The sequence below is a fragment of the Xenopus laevis genome, chromosome 3S (genome assembly GCF_017654675.1).
Source record: "Xenopus laevis strain J_2021 chromosome 3S, Xenopus_laevis_v10.1, whole genome shotgun sequence".
Taxonomy (NCBI): Eukaryota; Metazoa; Chordata; class Amphibia; order Anura; family Pipidae; genus Xenopus; species Xenopus laevis.
In genome coordinates, this window is record NC_054376.1 from 126,582,117 (window position 1) to 126,595,397 (window position 13,281).

Here is a 13,281-nt window from a genome sequence, read left to right on the forward strand (position 1 = left end):
ATCATTTATTATTATGACACTCAATATGCCCTACACTTAAGGAACAGTAACAACAAAACATGAAAACGTGTTTTAAAATAATTAAAATATAATATAGTATTGCCCTGCACTGGCAAAACTGGTGTGTTTGATTCAGAATGTCTACTATAGTTTATATAAACAAGCTGCTGTGTAGCCATGGGGGCAGCCATTCAAGCACAGGATACACAGTAGATAACAGATAAGTACTACTATAGTTTATATAAACAAGCTGCTGTGTAGCCATGGGGGCAGCCACTCAAGCACAGAATACACAGTAGATAACAGATAAGTACTACTATAGTTTATATAAACAAGCTGCTGTGTAGCCATGGGGGCAGCCATTCAAGCACAGGATACACAGTAGATAACAGATAAGTACTACTATAGTTTATATAAACAAACTGCTGTGTAGCCATGGGGCAGCCATTCAAGCACAGGATACACAGTAGATAACAGATAAGTACTACTATAGTTCATATAAACTAGCTGCTGTGTAGCCATGGGGCAGCCATTCAAGCACAGGATACACAGTAGATAACATAAGTACTACTATAGTTTATATAAACATGCTGCTGTGTAGCCATGGGGGCAGCCATTCAAGCACAGGATACACAGTAGATAACAGATAAGTACTACTATAGTTAATATAAACAAACTGCTGTGTAGCCATGGGGCAGCCATTCAAGCACAGGATACACAGTAGATAACAGATAAGTACTACTATAGTTCATATAAACTAGCTGCTGTGTAGCCATGGGGGCAGCCATTCAAGCACAGGATACACAGTAGATAACAGATAAGTACTACTATAGGTTATATATACAAGCTGCTGTGTAGCCATGGGGGCAGCCATTCAAGCACAGGATACACAGTAGATAACAGATAAGTACTACTATAGTTTATATATACAAGCTGCTGTGTAGCCATGGGGGCAGCCATTCAAGCACAGGATACACAGTAGATAACAGATAATTACTACTATAGTTTATATAAACAAGCTGCTGTGTAGCCATGGGGGCAGCCATTCAAGTCACTAAAATTGGAGAGAACCGACGCACACCCTTCAGTAGATTAGCCTGGTGCTCAATTCCAGAGGATCCGGCAACCTCCCTTGTGCAGAAAACAAAAAAAGAATCGGCACACAGGCATTCAATTTGCAGTGTTACCTGCTCGTTTATTGCGTGGCCATTCAAGCACAGGATACACAGTAGATAACAGATAAGTACTACTATAGTTTATATATATATAAGCTGCTGTTTAGCCATGGGGACAGCCATTCAAGCACAGGATACACAGTAGATAACAGATAAGTACTACTATAGTTTATATATACAAGCTGCTGTGTAGCCATGGGGGCAGCCATTCAAGCACAGGATACACAGTAGATAACAGATAAGTACTACTATAGTTTATATATATATAAGCTGCTGTTTAGCCATGGGGACAGCCATTCAAGCACAGGATACACAGTAGATAACAGATAAGTACTACTATAGTTTATATATACAAGCTGCTGTGTAGCCATGGGGGCAGCCATTCAAGCACAGGATACACAGTAGATAACAGATAAGTACTACTATAGTTTATATAAACAAGCTGCTGTGTAGCCATGGGGGCAGCCATTCAAGCACAGGATACACAGTAGATAACAGATAAGTACTACTATAGTTTATATAAACAAGCTGCTGTGTAGCCATGGGGGCAGCCATTCAAGCACAGGATACACAGTAGATAACAGATAAGTACTACTATAGTTTATATAAACAAACTGCTGTGTAGCCATGGGGCAGCCATTCAAGCACAGGATACACAGTAGATAACAGATAAGTACTACTATAGTTCATATAAACTAGCTGCTGTGTAGCCATGGGGCAGCCATTCAAGCACAGGATACACAGTAGATAACAGATAAGTACTACTATAGTTTATATAAACATGCTGCTGTGTAGCCATGGGGGCAGCCATTCAAGCACAGGATACACAGTAGATAACAGATAAGTACTACTATAGTTTATATAAACAAACTGCTGTGTAGCCATGGGGCAGCCATTCAAGCACAGGATACACAGTAGATAACAGATAAGTACTACTATAGTTCATATAAACTAGCTGCTGTGTAGCCATGGGGGCAGCCATTCAAGCACAGGATACACAGTAGATAACAGATAAGTACTACTATAGTTTATATAAACAAGCTGCTGTGTAGCCATGGGGGCAGCCATTCAAGCACAGGATACACAGTAGATAACAGATAAGTACTACTATAGTTTATATATACAAGCTGCTGTGTAGCCATGGGGGCAGCCATTCAAGCACAGGATACACAGTAGATAACAGATAATTACTACTATAGTTTATATAAACAAGCTGCTGTGTAGCCATGGGGGCAGCCATTCAAGTCACTAAAATTGGAGAGAACCGACGCACACCCTTCAGTAGATTAGCCTGGTGCTCAATTCCAGAGGATCCGGCAACCTCCCTTGTGCAGAAAACAAAAAAAGAATCGGCACACAGGCATTCAATTTGCAGTGTTACCTGCTCGTTTATTGCGTGGCCATTCAAGCACAGGATACACAGTAGATAACAGATAAGTACTACTATAGTTTATATATATATATAAGCTGCTGTTTAGCCATGGGGACAGCCATTCAAGCACAGGATACACAGTAGATAACAGATAAGTACTACTATAGTTTATATATACAAGCTGCTGTGTAGCCATGGGGGCAGCCATTCAAGCACAGGATACACAGTAGATAACAGATAAGTACTACTATAGTTTATATATATATAAGCTGCTGTTTAGCCATGGGGACAGCCATTCAAGCACAGGATACACAGTAGATAACAGATAAGTACTACTATAGTTTATATATACAAGCTGCTGTGTAGCCATGGGGGCAGCCATTCAAGCACAGGATACACAGTAGATAACAGATAAGTACTACTATAGTTTATATAAACAAGCTGCTGTGTAGCCATGGGGGCAGCCATTCAAGCACAGGATACACAGTAGATAACAGATAAGTTCTGAAGAATTCCATCATATACGACAAAGCTTATCTGAATGGCTGCCCCATGGCTACACAGCAGCTTGTTTATATCAACTATAGTAGAGTTTCTGAAGCAAACACACCAGTTTTACCAGTACAGGGCAACACTATATTATCTATTCATTCTATAAAAACTTTTATTTTTTGATGTTCATGTACCTCTAACAAACACATAAGTTACACTAAGCAGATCCTTCATAAAAACATCATCTAAAAGTTCCTATCCAGCACAGTCACAGGCTAACGTAGAAAAAAAAAAGAGCAAAACACAACATATACCATCAGTATCCTGGTTGTTCCTGCAAAAAAAAAAGAAACTTACACCCCACGCGACACTACAAGTTTTACTTTCACTCTGTAGGACACCAGGATTCCCAAAACCTCCTTACTGGAGCCTTCCTTCACACTGCGGAACAAAGAGAAACTAATGAGATCCATGGTTTCATATGAACTAGGGATGCACCAAATCCAGGATTCGGCCTTTTTCAGCAGGATTCGGGCGAATCCCTCAGCCTAGGCGAACCGAATTTGCATATGCAAATTAGGGGCGGGGAGGGAAATAGTGTGACTTTTTGTCACAAAAGAAGGAAGTAAAAAATGTTTTACCCTTCCCTCCCCCTAATTTGCTTATTCAAATTAGGATTCGGTTCGGTATTCGGACAAATCTTTCGTGAAGGATTCGGGGGTTCAGCCGAATTCAAAATAGTGGATTGGGTGCATCCCTAATATGAACGGTATAAGGTAACAGTGCAGGGTTGGGCACTTACATGGTACTGGATGCCAGGTTGGTGTCCTCGTGTTTCAGCTTCCCGTCCAGAGCCAACCCCCTCTTCTCCCGATTATTGGACAGCAGAGGCGTCAGGGTGTAAACTTTACAGAATGTGGAACTGGGGGTCACCTGATCGCTGAGGGACACAGGCAAAATTATTAGTCGGTTAGAGACCAAGACTGACAAAAACATGGTTGCACTTGTATATAGTCAAAGCATTTTTGGGCTCAGAATCTCCCCTCCATGAAGTATCCATCATTGTTAATTCCACTATCACCCCGTTTCTCCAGACACGGTGCCTTGGGGTTATCCCAGATTCTGCCCTGTCATTCACTCCTCACATCCAGTCACGTATTACATCATGTCACTTCCACCTAAGGAACATATCCAAAATACCATCATTTGTCACCCAAGACGACGCCAGAGTTCTTATTCACTCTCTCATCATATCACGTCTAGACTACTGTAACTCTCCATTAATTTGCCTCCCCTGCCGGAGACTGTCACCTCTCCAGTCCATAATAAACACCGTCACCAGGCTTATACACCTCAGCAACCCGCTCCTCCTCTGACATGACAATCCCTACACTGGCTTACGCTACCTTTTAGAATAAAATTCAAATTAATGACCCTGACATTCAAAGCACTTCATAACTCTGCCCCACCCTACATCTCTGAACTCATCTCTAGATACTCACCCAACCGCTTACTACTCTCCTCTACTGACCTGCTCCTCAACTCTTGTCTAATTACTTCCTCACATGTTCGTATTCAAGACTTTGCAAGGGCTGCACCCCTCCTCTAGAATTCTCTCCAAAGGTCTCTCCGACTTTCTCCCAATCTTTCTGCTTTCAAAAGATCTCTTATACACATTTATTTACAGAAGTCTGCCCTCAATCTGTTTAGCTACCAAATGCAATACCATATGATACATCTCTCACCTGCTTATTTATTTATTGATCTTGCCCACTCCCACACCTTGTGTCTCAATCCCTTCCCCTTTAGATTGTAAGCTCTTTTGCACAGGGGCATTCTCCCCTTTTGTACCGGTACCGGTTGTTATGCATCTAACTCTGTATGTTATATGTAAGTAATTCATGTGATTTCTTTGTATAAGTACATTAATTTTACACCGCTGCGCAATATGTTGGCGCTCTAAGAGTACAAAATAATCTGTAAATCTCATGCACCCAAAAGTGAAGGGGATTCCCATAGGAACGAACAGTGGGACGTGACCTTTATGGACCATGAAAAGTTAAAGAGAACCACAAGGGGCGAATAAACAGAATACATGAATAAAGCCAGACAGGAGGAGAGACATGGAAGAGGACATGAATGGGAGGTACTCACTCCAGTTCCATCTGAGCCACGGGACACTTGTACTGAGCAGTACTGAACAGGCAGATGTCTGCGTATTGTCTGACTGCGAGAGATAAAGGAGGAGTGAGAAGAACAGGTGGCACAAGAATAGAATTATTAATATGTATGTCTGGGGATTACAAAGCACAACCCATAAAAGATGGAGCAGCAAGAACCTACCTGACACTTTCATCCTCTTCACAGTCTTGCTGGAGTTGTTGGTCACGTGCACATTCACATTAATTGCCTCTCCGTGGTAATAAAGCTAAAAGCAGAATTGGGGAGAAAACACTAAGTGTCAAGACCTTTCCATTCCTGTGACAACTCCTTAATGCCTCCACGTCCTCCAAAGCCAATCCATTCTGTATTCCGGGGGTGTTCCACCATCTACTAACCCAACTTACAGCAATATCTCTGCTGTCTCTTCACACGTTTGTCAATAGGTCCGAGAGCCCAACTGTCATTATCCTGTATATTTGCAATTGGTACAGGGGAATACCTGATACAAGTCAATGCTTAGTACGGGCTGTAAAGTCAACTAAAGGGGCGCTTCCTGCAGAACGGAGCTTCATACAGAGGAATACTGGCACGGGAATAGTTAAAATGGTATCTCTCTGTACACACTACAAGTAACACTACTGAGTTTTCCCAATTATGAGGAGTTTAAAGGGATATTGTCATGTTTTTTTTGTTTTTTTAATAGTGTTGCCTCGGCAGAATTCTGCACTGAAATCCAATTCACAATAGAGCAAACCGTTTTTTTTATATTCAATTTTGAAATTTGACACGGGGCTAGACATATTGTCAGTTTCCCAGCTACCCCTAGTCATGTGACTTGTGCCTGCACTTTAGGATGGAACTGCTTTCTGGCAGGCTGTTGTTTCTCCTACTCAATGTAATTGAATGTGTCTCAGTGGGACCTGGATTTTACTATTGAGTGCTGTTCTTAGATCTACCAGGCAGCTGTTATCTTGTGTTAGGGAGCTGCTATCTGGTTACCTTCCCATTGTTCTGTTGTTAGGCTGCTGGGGGGGGGGGGTAATATAACTCCAACTTGCAGTACAGCAGTAAAGAGTGACTGAAGTTTATCAGAGCACAAGTCACATGACTGGGGGCAGCTGGGAAACGTCCTTGACTACTTGGTGGTCAGACTGGTGGGAAACTGTTGTAACAAAATTCATTCATATTAACAGTACATGCATCCCTTAATGAATACAAAATAAATAATGACTGTACATTACAAAAGTGCGTAGAATAGCCCCCTCATCAATTTTACATTCACTTATCTTAAAGGTTTACTTATCCTTTAAGGTGGCCATACACGGGCAGATTAAAGCTGCCAATATTAGTCCTTTAGACAGATTCTGCATCTTATCTGCCAGTGCGTGGCGGCTTCTGATGGGTCTCACCGATCGATATCAGGCCAAAAATCGGCTGATATTGATTAGGCAGGTTTGATTTTTCCCACAATCGAGGACCACATCGGCTACTTGATGCGGTCCTACGAACCGTCGGCTCCCATTTCCTTTGTGTAATCCGATTGTTTGGCCGAACGATCAGATTAACCTTTTATTGCTCTGCCTTTGGTGGGCATACAGTACAAGTCCGTCTATAGGAACAGCACTGATGAAACATATACAGGTGAGCCTAACTTGCATACGTGTTTCGTCATACCACCTTCGCGTGTGCCACGCCACAAACGTACCTGTTTATCTAATGATGCTTCCAGGTGCAGGGAGCGGTCAGACATCAGGAAATGCCGCGTTGTCTCCGCCACTGGCTGGGGTCCGGGATTCTCTGGTGCAAACTGAACCTTTCTAATAATCAAGCGAACAGAATTCCTGCAGGGTAAAGCAAGACACGGGGGCTCAGGTAAGATGGCAGAGCACACATAATAAAAACACCAGGGGCAAAACAAAGATCTCCAATTACCAGATACAAAGGACAAACAGACCGATATCACACTTTAAAGGGGATCTCCGGCTTCCAAATTAAAATTTGATAAAGAGGCAGAAATAACACAGAAACCCCTAATATACCCATCACAGTTACCCGTTTCTTCGAAAGTATGAATAAATGCCATTTTCTATGCTAAAAGCCAGCTGTTTAAAGGATTAGTAAACCTTTAAAATAAGTGAATGTAAAATTGACGAAGGTGCTATTCTAAGCACTTTTTGTAATACAAGAACTGTTAATATGAATGGACTTTGTTACAACAGCGCCACCCTGCTGGTCAGTTTCCCACCAGTCTGACCAGCAAGTAGTCAAGGAAGTTGTCAGGAGAAAGAAAGAGGCTGATGTTCTTCTGCTTAGGAAAGATGTGAGAAAGGTTTCTAATTCTTTTCCTAAGCAGAAGAACATCAGAGCAGCCTCTTTCTTTCTCCTGACAACTTCCTTGACTACTTGGTGGTCAGACTGGTGGGAAACTGACCAACAGGTGGCGCTGTTGTAACAAAATTCATTCATATTAACAGCACATGTATCCCTTAATATCTTGGAATTAAAAGAAAATAAATAATGAATGTAAATTACAAAAGCGCTTAGAATAGCCCCCTCATCAATTTTACATTCACTTATTTTAACAGTTTACTTATCCTTTAAGCAGATAAGGAAGTTAAGAGGAGATAAAGCTCTTTCTCACTTCTGATTGCTCACGCTGTTGGCCCCGACCAATGGAACATAAGAACATACCATGTACTGTAGGCTGGATATTGAATAGTGTGTGACAACACCTGTATTTCTAGATCATAATAGGAGCATATGATCAAAACATTTGCTCATTTTGTTAAGAGCGCCTCGTTATGTGTCTTTTTTTGCATCAATCTGTTCAATAGCTTGTTATATAACAAGACTAGCCGTGCCTCAGCTTGCTATATACTAAGACTAGCCATGCCTCAACACCAACCCTCTATTCTGTGTTCAGGCACAATGTTTTATCATACTCGTGGTTTGGCTCCAGACTACAGTTTGGATGAAAGCAGAATGACCCTAAATGAGAGAGGGGTTAGGATGCCTGGGAAAGGCGCTCTTTGTAGTAGTGTATATTAAGGACTAGGATGCACCAAATCCAGGATTCGGTTTGGGATTGAGCCAGGATTTGGCCTTTTTCAGCAGGATTCGGCCGAATCCCTCTGCCTGGATGAACCGAATCCAAATTTGAATATGCTAATTAGGATTCAGTTCGGTATTCGGGCGAATCTTTGGCGAAGGATTCGGGGGTTTGGCCGAATCCAAAATAGTGGATTCGGTGCTTCCCTAGTAAAGACGGTGCAAGTCAGACTCAGAAGTAACCAATCTGAATATCTCCAGCCCATACAAAGATCTTACAATTGAAAGAACTTTCCTGTAGAGTTCTCCATCGGGTCGGGGACCCACGGAAAACCCACAAAGTGGCCGGGTTTCGAGCAAAAAGTCCCCGATTCCTTGGCCGTGTGGGAAGTCCACGGGTGACCCGGCTGGGTCCCTCCTCCCACCCTCCCTTGTGGTTCTTGCAGTTTTTACATTTCTTTGGGAAGATACATTGAGTAACATCACTTCCGGTTGGCCTATTGTGGGTCGGGTATCAGGAACATGAAGGTCAAATTGCGGGTACATGGTTGCTGGTATGGGATTCAAAGAAAATGGACCTGTGCAGGACTCTACCTACCTGTAAAGGACAGATGTTTATAGTACCCAGAGAAATGTATTTTTCTGGTATGGAAATACTACAAAAACCATGACTAAAATGAACACCACCAGCAAAATAAAAAGGCTACACTTATACCCAAAGTGGGGAGATTATTTGCTAGGCATAATCTTTACTGGCAGCCAAATATAGTTAATCAACCTTTTATGCATCTTTTCTTCCACGGTTTTGGCACAGAAGGCACGAATTTCATAGTCCACGCCACAAGCCTGATGGGTAAGCAGAAGGGAGTGAGACTTGCACTGTACAATATACATATATGCCTATTGGTGTGTATATGCCAGTTAATACTCACTTTCCCAGTGTCCTCTGGTCCTGGCTGCAAAGTGACAGAGCATGGAAGATTTTGTGGAACCTGATAAAGGTAAAAAAAAAAACAATGGGAGAGACAGTTAACAGAAAATTATTGCCTCATAGTGGTAGGAGGAAGGATTAAAACTAAAGAGGAAGTAACAGGAAAAGGAAAGGAAGATTATAAGGAAGTATAAGGAATAACAGAGGCACCAAAGGGAATGGTGGAAGGATAAAGATACAGGAGGAGCAGCGGAGGGTGAAACTGACGTTAAAGTAAAACGGGTGTGCTTGTTCTCCGAGCTTCTTGATCAGCCGCTCCTGCAGGCGGGTGAGGGGTTTCTTTTCCTCTGGGAGGGGCGGGTAAGCTTGGAACGTGGAAATGAAGAGATCCTTCCGAAAGGACAAGCCCAGGACATCCAGGTCCTCCCGGCCATATCGGAAAGCACAGGTCAATGTAACGTAGACTGAAGCAGGGAAAGAGAGAGCGGTCAAGGGGTTCATTGGTAGGGGTGTTGTGTGGAAGATGGAAAGGGACGGGACGGGGGGGGGCGAGTTTAAGAAGTGAGAAAACTACACGTTTAAAGGGCTGCTATACCCCATGAGTGTTCTGCACCTTTGTGTTCAGTTGAGGGAGAATGTACAGGCTATGTATATGAGAAAGCTACAGGAGATGGAAATGTTGAGACCACAAAGACAATTGCAGCTTAGGCAAGGCTGAAACTGTAACTTATTCCAGTAACACCTTCATAGAAGACAGGGGGATAAGCAGATATGCACCTCTTAATATCCCCATAAAACATGGGGAATTAATGATATAGTAGCCCTTTAAAACACAAGAGGAATAATTTAGCCATACAGTTGTGTTGAGAATAATAGCAGCGTGTAATAAAGTGAATAAACAGGTAAAATAGCTTTTATTTCCATACACACAAAAGCATTGGCAACACTGCACATTCTATTCCAGATCACCAAGAAAAATGGATGACATTTTTGTTATTCCCTTAGCAAAGGTGAAGAAAAGGGAATAGTAGGCAGCAGTCCCTGCATTCTTCTTTCCCAACTCATTGGCTATGAAGTGAAATATGTTTTAAGCTGTTGCTTTGAACTAATATTAAGTTGTATAAGAAGTGCTTCTGTGCTGCACATCTGTGTTGTATGGACTCCACCAACTTCCAATAACCTGTTCCACAATTCATCTGAATCTCTTGCTTTTGCCTCACAAACACTTCATGTCACCCCACTCGTTTTATATTGGATTGAGGTGCAGGGATTGGGCCACTCCATAACATCAATCTTGTTGGTGTGGAACCAAGATGTTGCTCATTTACTGGTGTGTTTCTGGTCTTGTCAAAACCCCCATTTCAAGGGCATTTCCTCTTGGGCATAAGGCAAAACGAGCTCTTAAATTATTTGGATTGAAATTGATCCATGATCCCTGGTATAAAGAGATAAATAGGCCAAACACCATAGCGTGAGAAAAATCCTGTCAAGGATTACATAGGGGGCGCTGTGGAGACTGATGAGGGAAGGGTGAGTCCTTGAGGCAGGAGCTGTATGTGCCAAAGGGAACACATAAAGAGAAGACAGGAACAGGTTGAAGAGGATGATGAGTCAGACTGGAACAGGTGCACAACCGAACAGGACAGAGAGGGCAAAGATCAGGACTGGACTAGGAAGAAGAGGGTGAAGGTCAGGAGCATTGCCTGAGGATTGGTTCCCATCCTAGCAATGTGGCATTGTCACTAGCTATGGGTTCCTATTCTGGTCTCCTTCCTGTTCTGCCTTATCTTGTCTGTACCCTTCCCTGTCTTGTCCTGCCTGGCTCTGAACCTTGTCCTGTCTTGATCTGCCTTTCCTTCCAGTTCTGCTCTGGTCCTGCTTTAAAGCCTTGATCTTTCCTTGCTTTAACCTTGCCTTGACCTTGCCCTGCTCAGACTCTATTAGGACTAGACGGTGCGGGCGTAGATCAGGAGACAGGAGCAGACTAGAAATTATAGGGAAGGGCGGGCGTAGATCAGGAGACAGGAGCAGACTAGAGATCGGGAACAGGAGGACTGGATAGCAGAAGAGGACTGGAAAAGGCAGGGCAAGATGCAGAGCAAGACGAGGGAAGATATAGACAGGGTACAGTTTAGAACAGAAAGCAGGAACCAGAAAGGCAAGGTCAGGTCAAGGCAGAATAAGGTTAAGGCAAGGTCAGGTTTGGAGTGAGGAGCAGAGCAAGATTCAGAATAGCAAGGAAAGCTGAGCAGGGCAAGGTTAAAGCATGGAAAGATCAAGGCTTTAAAGCAGGACCGGAGCAGAACTGGGGGGAGGGGAAGGTAAGGCAGATCAAGACAGGACAAGGCTCAGAGCCAGGCAGGACAAGACAGAGAAGGGTTCAGACAAGGCAAAGCAAGACAAGATAAGGCAGAATAAGAAGGAGACCATAACAGGACCCCATAGCTAGGGAAAATGCCACACTGCTAGGATGGACACCAATGCTCAGGCAAGGAGTGTTTGGAAGGCTGGCCTTAAATCGGGCAGAGTTAGCCCTGATTGGCTGACTGCAAACAGATCAGGCTGCTGCTGGGCTGGGGCTGCAAAGGCCAGGTAACATATAGTGAGCAACCCTGCAGGCTGCTCACCTGACCCAAAGGTCCCTGGCACGAATCCCAGAAGATCCTGACACACCCCCATATCATGATGCTTGTGCAACTGGCTTCACTCTGTACTGGGGCTTTAATTCAATGTTTGGGGGCATCTGACAAATCGTGGGGGTCTTGCTTTCATCAGTCGACAACCATTCTCTTTAGGCCAGTCAGTGTATTCTTTGGCAAATTGTAAGCTCTTCAGCACGTCTTTTTTTCAACGATGGGACTTTGTGAGAGCTTCTTGCCAATAGTTTGGCACAGGTAACTTTACTACTTCTTTCATCTTCCTGGAGCTGATCATTGGCCCAGTCTTTGCCATTTTGGATTTTCTTCTATCCATTCCAGAGGGAGTTTTCCTTTTCTTCAATGTCTATCAGGTTTCAGAATCGGCATGAGTGTTGGGTCTGTTGGTTTATATTAATCGACTACAACTTCTAGTAAATTATTTGCCATGTAGAAATTAAATTTCTACCACAAACACTGATCAGGTCAGTGATATCAGACTGCTATTATTCTGAACACAACTGTACTAAAATAAAATCCAGGGGAGCGAGGGGTGGAGCAGAAAATGGGAAACAGATCTTACCTTTCCGATCTTTCAGATAATCTGTATCTACAAGGACGACGCCATCTTGAAAAGAAGCAAATAAACAGAAAACGTTGATGCACAGCGGAAATGCGCAACCTCAGTTACTGTACAACAACTGCCTGGCTGTAAAAGTTGACTGGGGATTTATAGTTGAACAGCAGCTGTATAATGGCAGGCATGTAAAACATATAGCACATGTTTGTATCGCATGTGAATATATGTGTATTATGTATATAGCGTGTCCTTACCCACAGGATCTACCCGGTCCAGGTGATCTACGAAATCTCGCTTTCCGAGGTACACGGTGAGCTGGAAAGGATGATGGTTATTATAGTCATTAGCATTAATAGTAATTGTAGTAAACCCTTCAACCTCTACACCAGGACTGCAGGGCTACTACACTGGACTAAGGGCTACTACACTGGACTAAGGGCTACTACACTGGACTAAGGGCTACTACACTAGACTAAGGGCCCTAAGTATTACCACTGGGCCCAGCTGTTTCTTGTACACAGTAGTAGCACAAGGCACCACACAGCTAATCCTCTCCACATCGAGACGTTCCATACAGTATGTCTAGAACCTCCCTCTTATCACTTTACACTACTGCTCACACATCTGAATTTGTTCCTATTTACCTCACCCCCAGGGAGACATTTCTGGCCTCCTGAGATACAGTTCCACTTAGGATTGGTGGAGGACAAGGGGAAGTTATGGTGACACAAACACAACTGAAATATTAACACGTTATTTGCTAGATTGACAGTTAGGAAGGACATTACTTGCTAGACTGACGGTTAGGAAGGAAATTACTTGCTAGACTGACAGTTAGTAAGGACATTACTTGCTAGATTGACAGTTAGGAATGACATTACTTG

The 13,281-nt window shown here is 43.0% G+C and overlaps 1 protein-coding gene across 1 annotated transcript in view; it reads right to left on the reverse strand.

Annotated features, from left to right (window-relative positions):
- The window catches only part of arrb2.S (arrestin beta 2 S homeolog), a 32,718-nt gene that overhangs the window by 3,313 nt on the left and 16,124 nt on the right, over window positions 1-13,281 (reverse strand). Inside the window, 10 exon segments of the mRNA NM_001093097.1 lie at window positions 3,397-3,480; window positions 3,842-3,979; window positions 5,194-5,266; window positions 5,383-5,467; window positions 6,908-7,043; window positions 9,029-9,096; window positions 9,183-9,242; window positions 9,449-9,645; window positions 12,401-12,445; window positions 12,652-12,712. Of these exon segments, the coding sequence (NP_001086566.1) occupies window positions 3,397-3,480; window positions 3,842-3,979; window positions 5,194-5,266; window positions 5,383-5,467; window positions 6,908-7,043; window positions 9,029-9,096; window positions 9,183-9,242; window positions 9,449-9,645; window positions 12,401-12,445; window positions 12,652-12,712 (947 nt within the window).